Source organism: Eurosta solidaginis, chromosome 1 (genome assembly GCF_040869045.1).
Source record: "Eurosta solidaginis isolate ZX-2024a chromosome 1, ASM4086904v1, whole genome shotgun sequence".
NCBI lineage: Eukaryota > Metazoa > Arthropoda > Insecta > Diptera > Tephritidae > Eurosta > Eurosta solidaginis.
The window spans coordinates 87887417-87902033 of NC_090319.1; the positions used below are offsets into that span (position 1 = coordinate 87887417).

Here is a 14617-nt window from a genome sequence, read left to right on the forward strand (position 1 = left end):
GAATTCAATGCCTCTGAACCTCAATAAATGTAAATGCATGTGCCTCTCTTAGAGATCTTTGCCAGCAGCCTCTTACGTAATTAATAATTTTTGTCGTGCATCAGTAACTTATTTTGTTGACTTAGCAGTCACGATGGATGCTAAACTTAGTTTCAACCTTCATATTATGGCTACTGTCAATAAGGGTAGTGGTGTTCTATCATTCGTGAAACGATGGTATAAAGAATTTAGTGACCCTCATGTCCTTTTTACCACATTAGTTAGGCCGATACTAGAATACGGATCAATAGTCTAGAATCCGCGATATCAAGTTCATGCAGATAGACTTGAGTCAATACAGAAGCAATTTTTCTTTTCTCTTAAAGGAATTTTCAATGGGATTCTGCATATAATCTTCCACCTTAGACTGTCGGTTAAAGCTTATCAATCTTCCAACTCTCGCTAGTCGTAGAGAAATGCTAGGCCTATTATTTATGGCTAAACTACTGAATGGATCCCTTTCTTTTGAACGAAGTAAACTTCACTGTCCCATCACGAGCGTCAAGACTTTACAAACCTCTTCTTTTGAGGCAGTGCAGAACTAATTTCGAATTAAATGAACCTTTTCGGTATTTGTGTCATGATTTTAACTCTCATTAGAATTCATTTGATATAACGGATTCACTTTTTATTATAAAGAAAACTGTTATGTATAATACTCAGATGATGATTTTTATTCTGTAGCTGAGCAGTTTTAGATCTCGATGCTTAACAAACCTCCGCCAATCAACAACTCGGCAAAAATAAAATCCGTGCGTCATGCGGATGCGCCCCTCGTGTCAGTTGGGCGAGCTTTGGAGGGTATTATTCCGTTGGGTTTATAAACAATTGCACGATAAAGTGTACTTTAAAAATTGTTAACCAGGTTCCTCAAAAAAAGCTCTGAGTGACTTTTGCTAGCCCAATATATGTTGAGCTTAACCAAGTATGTTGTTGTTGTTGTATTAACGACAAAGGCACTGCCCGAAGGGTTTGGGGAGTGTTATTGATGTTGATTTCCCTTGCGAGATATAGATCCTGTACGTTCCGATAACAAAGCACCATTAAGGTACTAACTGCTGCAACAACAACAAGGTACTAACCCGACCATCTCATGGACGATTTATATGATCACATTAAACCTTCTAGGTCATCCCGCCCCCACCTACTAGTTCTATTTGTGCCAGGATTCACCTCGCGTAGGTGAGGTTGACAATTGGGTTGCGGTAGCTTTGAATCTATAAAGCTTTGTATTGCGCTTATCAACCCTTTGAATACCCTCAAGGAGAATGTGGACCCGCTATACCGAAGAACCGAAAGAGGATTCTTGATAGGATGGGAATGTACATGGGGCTTTTAGATCTGAAGCGCCCCTACACCTGTTAACACTTTATATCTATTTTGGATTGGTCTAATGATTGCGGCCGGTGTGGTGTGCTGGTAGCGTCGTCCACCTACCACACCGAAGGTCCCGGGTACAAGTCCCGAGCGAAGCAATATCAAAAATTTTTAGAAAAAGGTTTTCTCAGTAAAATTTGGCTTATCATCTCCTTGTAGTCAATTAAAATCATTTGGCCTGTTTTGGCCCTCGGCATTCAATCCAGTGTTTTCTGAACTGCTTTGTTTCCCAGTTACTTATGGTTTTCCTGTTACAAATTACAAATTAAATGGGGTTACACTGAAATGACAGTCCTTGGTCGGGAAAAATCCCGAGTCGCTCCGGTACATAGAACCGACTGCCTTGGTTTTCCTAGTGTGTGCCTTTGAGTTCACAGAAAGGCTCTGGACCATAAAATGCTGCTATAGCATCCTGCTTGGCTCGCAGACTATTAGTCAGCCGCGAATGGGCCTCTTCGAACTCCCTCTTTCATTAGCTTGCCTTTCAAGGGGTTGCCAGCGCAATTTATAGCTTCTCCAACCCTACCAGTATCGAATCCTGTTTCTTTGGCAGACGAGACGCAGATACCATTTTATTTTTACGCGTAAGTACCGTTGAGTGTGGTGATCCGACCTCATAAATTCAGTGTAGAGCTGCTAAATATTTCGAAACTAAAATCCACTCCTGTCGAAACTGCTAGTTTCTTCGAACTTCTGTTAGAGGACTTTGATGACAATTTATGTTATCACAACAACAACAAAAAATATGACAAACCGAAAGCTTTTGCTCAAACATACATTATTACTAAACTGAAGTTTTTCTCTGGATGAATACTGCTCACTTACTTGTTATTTCCAATTTACAGCTTGGTATAACTTCGATGAGTTGCTGCTGAATAAAATAGAGCCTCTTGAAGTAGAGGTTAAAAAAGGTGGCACTAAACGTAAACGCGATAGCAGCGTTGCAGCAGCACGCAAACGTAATAGCATAACACACAAGCATACACCGCCACCCACAGTACTGTTAGCTCCACCCAACTTTGACTTTCCAGTGCTCTACGGAGCTACTGTGCCAACAGCGGAGATTATCGCTACCCCTATAATTGTTGCACCACCTGTCGTTGAAACTGTAGTGAACGCCTATCAATCGGAGTACGCATTATCAGTGGAAACTGTAGAGTTAACTGGAGACGCAACTACAAAGAACGCGGCAGCAGTAGCCGCAACAAAAACAACAACAATCAAAAAAGGCTTAGTTGGCACAACCACACCAAGTTTAATTGGCGGCGGTAGCAGCAGCGGCGGCAACTGTAAGAAGCGTGCACGTGGCGGTATGTCGCTTTACGAACGTCGTTATCAGACCGCTGACGCGGAGGGTCGCGGCGGTAGTGCTGCTGTAGTCACAAATGGCTATCTCAGCTCGACGCGTACCTCATCGGCCTCTTCAAGCGCAGTTCACTCGGATGTCGATAATACACAAGATATTACACAACAATACTATATGCCAGGAACAACGGGCTCTAGCAGCGCCCTCGCCGGTAGCAGTAGTAGTGGCAGTGGTGGTGTTATTGCTGGCACACAACTTGGCAATGGTAGCACATTAAATCATGCACCATCGATGGCGACACTCTGCAACATAGGGAATACTTGTTATCTGAATTCTGTCGTTTATACGTTGCGTTTTGCGCCACAATTTCTTCATAATCTTCATCATTTGATAGTAGATTTATCGAGCATTCAACAGTGTATTGCAAGGCAACGTGCCGCCAAATCATCGTCATTGGGACGTGGTATTAGCGCTGTACAATTGGAAAATGCACGTAGTTGGAGTAGCAAAGATTTAGCAGCGCTCGAGCAGAATGCTTTGATGAGTGCTGGTGGTGGTGTGGGCGGTTGCGGTGGTGGTGGAATTGGACAAAAAAGTAGTCATCAAATGTTGACCGAACGCTTGCATGAGTTGTATCAGTGTTTGCATCGCAATGAGCTGGCCGAATCAACGGAACCATTTCATGCAGATACGCTGCTACATGCAGTGCAGGATGTGAATGCGATTTTTGAAGGCAATCAACAACAGGATGCGCATGAATTTCTGATGTGCTTACTGAATAGCATACGGGAGACTTGTCAGCTGTTGATCAAAGCCATCGGGGAATATCCAGACCTAATAATGAATGGGTGAGTTGGAAATCGACAGCTAAGTTTTTCAAAAAGAAATAATAAACAAATAAAAAAATAAACATGAAATAAAAAAATAAAAGCTAACAAAAGTTAAAATTAAAAAAATGCATATGAAAACTGAAATTTGGCCCAATAAGAAGTTGTGACATAAAAAAATATATTTTAAGAAATGTTAATTCAAGAAAAAATATCAATAAATTTAAGGAAAATGAAAAACGAAAAAAGGGTAAAATTTAAAAAGGCTAAAAATTAAAAGTAAAATTGCCAAAAGAAAAAATAAGAAAATAAAAATAAAATAAAAAAGTCTAAACATATAATTTGATCAAAACTGAACGGAAATATTTAAAAATAAACCAAGGATCTAAAAGATATAATAAAATACAAAAAAGGGTAAAAAAAAAATAAAAAAATACAAAAAAGGATAAAAGAAAAATAAAAAAAATTATGAAACTAGAAAGAAAAGAAAAGTAAAAATATAAAAAATTAAAATAAATTAAATTAAAATAAAGTAAATATAAAAAAAGAATAATTAAACTCAGCAAATAAATCGGAAGATTCAAAAAAATATAAAAAACTTGAAACAAAAACCGACAAATTTATAAAAACTTCAATTGTCGATACTGAAAAAATAAAAAGTTCTAAAAACATAAATTATTAAACAAAACTCTGCCCCCTCCCTCTTCACTTTTTTCTAATCCTTTTATTCACTCCTTGCTTCATCTATCTCCATATTCTCTCATTCTATCTCTTTCTCAGTCTCCTTCTCCTCCTCTCTTCTCTTCACTCAATTTATTCTCATTCTTCTTCATCCCTTATTGCCTGGCCCAGAGGGTGTTATGTATTTTGTTCCAGTCCCAGTCCCACTCCGAGTCTCAGTCCCAGTCCTACTCCTAATCCCAGTCCCAGTCCGTCTCTGGTATACTTCCCGGGAAAAAGCATCGTAAATACTAATATAAACAAATTTATATACCAAATTTCAGGCAAATCGAATAGGACGTATATAAATATGTAGGTGTGTGGGTATTATTAATTCATGGCTTTATTTCGGCTTCGTATGTATATTTATCAGTTTTCCCAGGTTGATGCGACTAAATCGAATATTACAATGAAAATTACTTTAAAGCTCTCATCAGCAGCTTTCATTTGATATCAATATTACCCACTCATTCTAGGAGTACCCGGGTCCACGTTTTGGCCTATATCTCGAGACCCTAGTCACCCAGGGGTATGAAAATTACCCTCTACTAAAGAAGTCATCAACAGCTTTCATTTGATGTCCATATTCTCTAAACACATTCTAAGAGTACCCGGGTCTACGTTTTGGCCTATATCTCGAGACCCTGTGTGTCTATCCTGAATTTTCTTTTCTACAAACCTCGCGGAGCCCGAGTTTCCAACGAATGCAAAACCGTGGAAATCGGTTCGTGCGTTCTGGAGTTATAGCGTCAGGAAGGAAAACCCGACTTATTAAAGGGTTTTATTTTTATTTTTTCTGCCATGAAAAGCTCTCAGTGAAAACTCATCTGCCTTGCAGATGCCGTTCGGAGTCGGCATAAAACATGTAGGTCCCGTCCGGCCGATTTGTAGGGAAAAATCAAGAGGAGCACGACGCAAATTGGAAGAGAAGCTCGGCCTTAGATATCTTCGGAGGTTATCGCGCCTTACATTTATTTATTTTTTTTTATTTTTATATTATAGATAAAAAATGAAAAAAGGTTACTTAAATGGTCAAACAATAATGATTAAAACTTAATAATAAGAAAGCTGGAAATAAAGGCCGTAAAATAAAAATAAAAAAAATTTATTAATAAAAGGAAGTTAATAACTAAATAAATAATACAAATAAAAATTTACAAATCTAGTAAGTTAATTAAACGTAATTTTTCCCTCTTTGTTTACAGCTACATTCGAAATCCCGATGAATTAGATGCCTACACTTTTGATCGTGACGCATTGAGTAGCACCACTTCTAACACAAGCGCTAGTAGCAATGCACTTGGTGGTAGTGTTGGTGTATTATCAGCCCAACCAACTAATTCATCATCATCTAGTCTCAGCACAAGTAACATAACAAAAGCTTCCTTCTTCTCCCGTAAATCCAAACGAAAAGAAGAATCAAAAAATACGAAAAATTCACGCCTGCAATCTCCACTTAAGGATGGACAAAGTGGTGGCCTACAGGCAACATCAAACAGTTTGTTCTATTTAAATTCTGTAGATCTCAGTGGTGCGACAAGTACGACATCAACAGCAACCAGTAATGCATCAGTTAGCAGTCCAAGCGCCACAACAAAAGGTGTGGCAGTCAATGCAACGACCACTGAATCCAATAGTGAACTCTCTACACCGGTTAGCGTGTTAAAGGATAAAGAACGCTTAGCTGAAAAAATACGTGAATTAGGTTTAGATTTTTTTAGTGAAGATTTTGAAGGTGTAACCGTCTCCACTACAAAATGTCTTAGTTGTGAAACAATAACAGAGCAAAAAGAGAGCATGATCGATATTGCAGTGCCGGTGCCAATTTCAGGCTTTGACAATGCCGACTTTATTGATAAAGCCAGCTCGTTTATACAGGTACGAAATATTATTTTTTTTGTATGAATGAGGGCCGTTTTCTCATGTGTATTTTAATATTTATCTGCCTTTAGACTAAATTTTTTTTATTTTACGGATAGACCTTAAAGTTTACTCGTGAAAATTACCCTTTGACTTTCGGAGTTAATGAACCGTTTTATTCAAAAGGTAAGATAGCGCCAGCTGGTAAGGATTTCAGGATGCCAAGGCCTTTACAATGACTGAGGTTTAGGTAGACCTTGAAACCTCAGCAAGGTGTATAGTGCGTGTACTGGACCCCGTCAAGTGACACTAAGGTCCTTGCAGTTGGGGCTTTTGTAAACTTGTTCGACCCTTGTGCATTTGGGCACTCAAGTACATCAAGCGCATTCAACATAACTCAGGTGCCTGACATTTGTATATACGAACAAGATTAGATGCATCCCCCATATTGTAAAATAAAGCTCAGCAAGTGAAACAAATTGGAGCCTTAACAGAAGCCTATTTTTCTTTCATGTCAAATTTTTCCGTGCGACTATGTACATTTTTTATATACACACTTCTATGCGCATCTCATTCTTTTTTCTATATGTATCTCTTTTTTTATTACAGAACTCATGCGTAACTCGCGAGTTCTTCCGTGGTGAGAACAAATATCGTTGTGAACAATGTACCGGTTACACCGAAGCCATACGCTCGATTTCATACGAGGTTTTGCCGCGTTTGCTAGTTATACAGTTGAGTCGTTTCTCGGGTGGTATGGAAAAGATTAATAGTTATATTCCCACTTCATTTACATTACAATGCTTTTGTGCAAAATGCTGCGAGCTAAGCGATGCCAATAAGCTTCACATCTACAAGCTGTATAGCGTCATCACGCATGTGGGCGCCACAATGTCTGTAGGGCATTATATCGCCTATACAAGTTCGCTGGAATGGGCTAATGAATATGTGAACTGTCCTAAAGATAGACGGAATGCTAGTAGTAATAGCGGATCACAACCATTGGGTGGCGTACAAGTGAATGGAATATCAAATAGTAGTATATATCCATTGGGAGGTAGCGGTGGTGGTGGAGCCGGTTCGGAAGCTTCAGGAGGCGGATCAACGCCAAACGATCGTAGCAGCCCAGGTGCGCAAGCTGCTTCGGCGGCAAGTGCAGCTGCATCAGTGCTCGCCTCGTCTGGATCCAGTTTAATGAAAAAAATGAAATTTGGACGCAGCAAAGCTACAAGTAGTGGTGATATGAGTAAGAATGTTAAAAATTTGAATGGCATCACAAGTAAATCCATAACGAATGGTATTGGCAAGTTGAGTATGAATACGACATGTCATAGTTTGAACTGCTGTGCTACGCGCATGTGTAGTATACAACAACAGCAACAGCAGCAATTGAGCGCTAGCAATAATGAACTGAATGAAGAAGCATTACAGAATGGATTGAATCATGTGCCTGCTGTGATGACCGCCAGCGGTAGCAGTAATGTAGGTGGTGGCAGTGGCACTGGTAGCGCTGGCAGCAGCACAACTAGCGGCTATAGTAGCTATCCAACCGGTTATGGCAGTACAGGTCGTGGTGGGAGTAGTGGCACAAAAGCCGCAAGCGCTTTCGGTGGTCCCTATGCGTTTAGTTGTGGTAGTCTTTCGGCGGCAGGTGGCAGCAGTAGTAGGAACAATGGTGAACCAATTTGGTATATGTGTGATGATGATAAAATTAAAGCAATGACACAACGAGAATTCGAGGAACTGTTATCGCCGGCACGTAAAATAACTGTTACACCGTACCTGCTTTTCTATGCACGCTTCGATTTGCAAACATCAACACCACCTAGCGCCAAATCTAGTACATCGAATGCGGCACAACAGCCATCACTATGGTCTAATGAGAATATAACAACACAACATCCGGGGACTACAGCTGCTGCATTACATAAAATGTGAGTAACACTGTGTGAGTCGATGTTGGCGGCGACAGCAGTAGTAGCAGTAGCAGCTGTTGCGCCAGCACAACAACAACAGATGCAGCAACAGCAGCAGCAAATGCCAATAGAGCAGCTGAATCAATTAATGGAAGCGTTTGCAGTGGCAGCATATACGCGCAAGTCCAAGCATCATAATTGTGCGCCTCGTCGTTGTAATTGTGAACAAGTAATATAATGGGCGGCCGCGATGGCGCGAGGTAATACTTCGTTTGGTAGACGTGGGGAATTGAGGTGTAGAAATCGACGAGCTATAAGAGAGAGCGTTGAAAAAATAAAGTACTGTTGCTGTGGTGGCGGTAAGCGATGTGCCGCATTAGCAGCAAGTCAGCATTCGCAAATGCTATACCTCGCGCCTGTCTCTTTACCAAATGTGATTGTGCTTTTTTTAACGACTATATTTTTTAGTTATCTTATTATTACTTATTTTTATTACTATCATTATTATTATTGTTATTAACATAATTATAGTAACACGCCTACAAATACATAAGTACATTGAAGCAATGAGTTTGTTGTATAATATTTAATATAAAAATAAAAATAATGCTTACTAAATTAAAGCATATATTTCATTCAACATTTAATTCATATCATGTACTCTTAATATAAAGCTAATGCTAAGTGATATATGTATCTTAACGTATAATTTAGTTAACGTATAACTTTTACTTAGTATACATATGTACATACATACATCCACGCATAGATAGCTAAGTTTCACCATAACGTCGGCTTCGATTGTAAACCTGCTAAGTGACGTACAAAATATTTTACAACATAAACTCCGCATGCTTTTTTTATTAGCCACCGTATTATGTAACTCTTTCAAAACTGCATCAAAAAAGTATTTTTGACAGAATTGGCACTTAGCAGGTTTACACTCAAAGCCGTTTGGGAAAATTAAAACATTTGTAAATTCTATTTTTGTTTACCCATGAAAACCATCTCCTCGTTATTGGAAAAATATTCAATGGTTAAATTTGTTAGACTTCTAAACAATTACTTCTTCAGTTTTATGCTGAGCATTCAATGAACGGAATTCAATGAATGCAATTGTGAAAAAAATATAAAAATCATATCAAATACACCTAAAACTACTTATTGTTATTGATAAACCAAATTCATTAACTGAATCTTGTTTCTTTCTTGTATGTCTTGGGTAAAGCGCACATTTGCTGCTTTTGTATACGTACATTAGGGCGGGCCAAATTGTATGGGGAAAAAAACTTCAGTTGCACATCCAGTTTCTGAATCTATGGGTCATACTGAGTAATATTGTCCATGGGACCATAGGTCTGCAATGAATTTCAACCCTCCCTAATTTTGTTAGAAAACAACTTTTTTTTTTAGAAATTTTTTTATTATTTTTGTTAGAAAATATTTTGGTATATTTAAAAATTGAATTTGCAATATGAAAAAGTAAAATATTCGTCGATTTTCCCCAAAAGGAAGCGATATAATGCGAAAAATAATAGGAAAGCGCCCTACAGCGACGAATATTTTACTTTTCCATATTGCAAATTCAATTTTTAAATTGTCCAATATATTTTCAACAAAAATAATAAAAAAATTTCTAAAAAAAAAAAAATATTTTCTAACAAAATTAGGGAGGCTCGAAATTCATTTCAAACCTATGGGCAATATTATTCAGTATGACCCATAGATTAAGAAACTGGATGTGCCTTTTCAACAATAAATTTGACCCACCCTAACGTACATATTTCGAACCTATTTGTAGCAGTAACACCACCAACAATGTTGGTCCAACATACTCCATTCAGCTTTTGGAAACTATATGAATATGAGCAAGTCGATTGCAAAGCAAATTTAAACTCATTCCGCCGTACAAAGGAATCCAAATAAGAATAAAATATGGAAATTAGTATTTAGCTCACAAATTTGCTATTCAGCTCTTGATATCGGTATTTACTTAGCGGGTTTATTCGATATTCTGGTCTGTTACTCTTCCACATCTTCATTTGGCGAAGCTTCATTTAATCGTTGCGGTTGCCATACCTTTATGCTACCGCTGCTTTTTAAAGGTCGTGAATAGCGGTTATAGTTATCACATTTTAGCTATTTTAAAATTAACTTATCTTCTATTTATTATTATTATTATTATTGAGTTTGGCGTTGCAGCCTGTATGTGGAGGCTTTTAATATGTTTAAGTACTTCCTCAGGCCTTTAACTCCATATCACGATTAAGAGACACGCCACCTAAATAAGAGAGCCTCTGCCTTGCCAGAGCGACGCATGCCGGCGTATCATTCTCCAATACCTTCTATTGATATTCAGAAACTACTGTTTCCTGTTTAATTTTCTAAAAATCTTTTCCACTCAGCTTTATTCATTAGCTTAGCTGAATTTCTAAATTGCTTGACATCCAAATTTTCAGTGAAATATGTTTCGCTGGTAATATTTATATAATTCTACTATTATATTTTAAGCCTCTGAGTAGCTCAATTCTAGGTGTTGAAATAACATTCCGATGTTGAAAGAAAAACGTATTCAGCTCATAGGATTGATAAAACAGCCTGTACCTTGGCTCGTCGTTAGAGCATTTAACTCATAAACACTTACCAGCTCATTTACAGCATGAAAAAGGTATATCACATGAAAGCAACATCAGACTTTTAAAAACCATATTAATTTTTAAGTCTCGCATAAGAGGTTCGTTTACTTAAAACAAGCATTTACCTCATTAGGGTGTGCTCTTAGAGCGACAGTATTTCGACGTATTGCAGTTCATGACCTTCCAAAAATTTCATTTATATTGCCCTAAGAATCTATAGTTACATTAGAAACGCCTATCGAAAATATTTCGCAAATATTTTACACGTAAATAAAGCAACTTTTTTTTTTAAATAAATTAAATATAAAAACACAAATTGACTGATTGCTCCCATTTATACATAAACATATATATATACAAACATACATACATATAAACATGTAGACAATGCTAATAAACTAACAAAAAAGTATATACTTAAATCTAATTAAAAAAGAATTATTTAAGAAAAATTCATAGTTTAAAAAATTTAAATTCAAAGAATTAAATAACTGTAAAGCAAAGCAAATAAATAATACTTAAATAAAAAGCCCTAGGCCTGTTCGTACTCTGCAATTACTTTTTAAGTTATGTAAGAGTTATTATAGTAAGTAAATAAAAAACAAATATGTGTAACAATGAAATAAAATATATATATCCAAAAAAAGAAGAAAAAAACCCCAGAAAATGTTAAATAATAAGCAAATTACAAGAAATAACAGTACTAATATTTAATTATTACAAAACTTCAAACATTTGTGAAATTCTACAGTTAACTGAAATAAAAATGTATAGAAATGCATATAGTAACGAAAGTTGATTCTATACGAATTTAATATTCCTCAAGAATTTCGACTCGAGTTACAGAATTAGGGTCCATCCATTAATTGTAAACATTACCATACAAATACAAGCACATTTGTGTAAATACTTGTATATTGTTACACGAACAAGTTCATTTAATTTTTATGCTTTTTAAGTTAATTTAATGATGTATGTATGTATAATAAATAAGTGCTAACAATAGTCACAATAAATTGCTTTAGTCGCAAATGTATTGAAAATAATTATGTTTACATAAATACTCAGCCCTATTCTGCACTTCCAACTGAATTGAAAATTTCTCAGTTTGGTAACTTTGCTATCCTGCCCTCCATTTTCATTCAGTCCAACTTCGAAAGTCTCGATTTGACGTATCCTACACTTCGAGCGGAGTTCCGTTTTTCTCAGTTTGAAATTAGTTGACGGAGATTGTGTTGATTTTTATTTTCGCGGGCTTTAAAACGCAATTTTTTAAAAAATATGTAAGTAAAATATACATTAATGTTTATAAAAATTAATTTAAAACAAACTTGATATTTTTTTTTGTGGTTTTGCAGGGCAACAAGTACAACACCAGAGAAATATGAAAAATTGTTGGAAATTCTGTTAACAAAAAGATACATTGCACAAGGTTTCTCAAAAAGGCCTAAAGAAGAAGTGCAGGCGTTTTGGAAAGAGGTTGCCTCGGCATTGAATGTACTTGGTCCCCCATCGAAAGAACCGAATTTATGGAGAAAGATAAGTAGCCGTCGCTCCATTACATCCAGAAAATAGGATAGTGACTTGGAAACGGTTGACCGACCCATCGCCACATTGTAATCTGTACCAACACCATGGAGTGGTAGCTGCCTTCAGCAGAAAACCTCAAAGCAGCCATTACGCTGTTAATTGCTGTTAAGGAAGTCAAAGTATTTCTCGGAACTTCTGCATCAAATATATCCAAGACATACTTAAATGCGTATTTATTTAACCTAAATTTTTTTAAATCTAAAAATATTTAACATGTATGAAGGTTTGGCACTTTCAGCACCAACTTACAATTCATCGCTCATCCTGAATGGATCACTGATGTCCCACAATCTCCGTCTTTCCACTCTCATGTCTACATTGTTCTCCTCCTCAACTAAAACTGCAACGGCTAATGTTTCCCTTAATTTAAATGTAAAATAAATGTTAAATAACGAAATATTCACTAATTTATAAATTTTTCACAAATATTTCTTTATATTGTTGTGTTCTAATTTTATCAATTTCTCACAAACAGCTGATTTCGAAAATTCGTTCATTCTTCCTCTTCTTGTTTCAATTCAAGCGGAACTCAGGATACCTACTTTCAGTTCAAGCGGAGCGGAGAACTGAAACGGACTTGTAATGCCGAATAGGGGCGACTATTTACCTAACGAGTGTATATTTAATTTTAGAAGGATCAATCGGGAGTTCGCTAACGGCAGTATTAGAGACATGTAGTTAAATGTTGCATACTTTTGGGCGCATCAGTAACGATTACATAATCACCCTTAAGGCTGCGACACAATGAAAATTTTCATATAGATGCGTTTAACAAAAGTTTATGCATTCCAGTAACATCGCCACAATGAATCAAGATGTTGCGTTTATAGGTATGAATCAACTTCAGCCTGGGCAATTGATTTCATTCCCATTCACATCCAAAATTTCGCGAAGCACTGTTTTAAACATTCTCCCTGTACAACAAAAATACTTATTAAAATCTGCTTATGTGTCGGGGGTTTTATCGCGAATTTCACCACAAAAATTATTCGCCTTAATTGTTTGTCATCGGGTGAACTTTTTTCGCCTATCGGCACTTTCGGGCGCACAAAAGTTCACTTCGAAAAAGCTGATGCGTTTCTGATCAAATAACTTTCTGGCAATTGTGTGAATTATGTAAACAAGGATACATTTTCTTTTAAATAAATTTAAAATAGAGCAAAAAAAAAATACTTGGAAAAATGTAAGCTGTTTTTGATCGAGCGCAAGGGGAATATAAATGTGCAGGCAATATCCATTTGGAGCTAAGTGTTTCTCTGTGAAAAATATTTGTTTTTTGAAGTTTTAAATAAAAAATTCGTTTCTTTTTAACTTTGTTTTCGCATATAGGCCAGACCATGCGGCATTTAAATCTTTGCTATATATTCTTACTAACTCCTTGCCGCCATTGAAGCACGCATTTCTAATTCCCTTCATTGTAAAGTTAAGCGCATGGGTTAGCTCTTTCGCAGAGGGGGGAAATTAAAAAGGCGTTGGGAAGGACCATAATGTGGCTCTTACGGCTAAATTCTGTAATTCAGCTTCACCTCAAGTCATCAAAAAGAAAATTAACTCATACATTGAAAAAATCATATAAGACTGCGTTTTGGCAAACCAACGTTATGTGGTGTTGTGGCTGAGCTTTATAATGCCCCTGCTATTTATAGGGAAATTTGGAATTTTGTCAGGAAATATAAATTTGGTTATAGCCGTGAACAGCCTTTCGCAAGTGATCAACGGCGTCGTTAATAGCAGCCACCTCCGCCTGAAAGACGCTGCAATTATCGGGTAGGCTAAAGGATAAATTCCACCCTAGTTGAGGTGCAAAGACACCGCTAACCACCCTATTATCCAGTTGGGAGCCGTTAGTATATATCTGCAGTCCGGCGGCTCCTTCAACCAATAATCCCTATTTGGGATAACAAACTCATACTTCATATCGAAAAGGGCAATAGTCCGACGAATGCGAATCCAGATTCTTAAGGATGGCTGCGATGTCGATTGGTGTGATGTCGATTTTACCCTAGCAGACAACTGCTTAATTTAGGCAAATGAAAAGACCCTATGGTGAGATGCGACAATTTATAACTCAAACGGTTGATTAGGGCTGTGTACCATCAGCCAATCAACGAAATCCATAAAAGGTCGATAAAGTCGCTATAAACCATTCTCTATAGATGGTGGGGACCATTGTCTATTGATGCTGGGATTCAGTCTCTCACACAATACGCTAGATATGTAGAACCTTATATACAATACCAAGCACACCAATCCTGGGATGATTACTAGCTCGTTTTCGTGGAATTAGTAAAGCACATTCAAGTTCCAATCATCTGTTGCATGTTGATGCTTATTTATAAAGGTTAG

The 14617-nt window shown here is 37.1% G+C and overlaps 1 protein-coding gene across 1 annotated transcript in view; it reads left to right on the top strand.

The window, feature by feature from the left end:
- Usp1 (ubiquitin specific protease 1) overlaps positions 1-11727 on the top strand; it is a 74688-nt gene extending 62961 nt beyond the window's left edge. The window contains exons 3-5 of the mRNA XM_067759027.1: positions 2262-3570; positions 5475-6147; positions 6739-11727. Coding sequence (XP_067615128.1) covers positions 2262-3570; positions 5475-6147; positions 6739-8067 — 3311 coding nt within the window. The 3' untranslated portion in view covers positions 8068-11727. The remainder of the gene's footprint in view (positions 1-2261; positions 3571-5474; positions 6148-6738) is intronic.
- The last annotated feature ends 2890 nt before the right edge of the window (positions 11728-14617 follow it).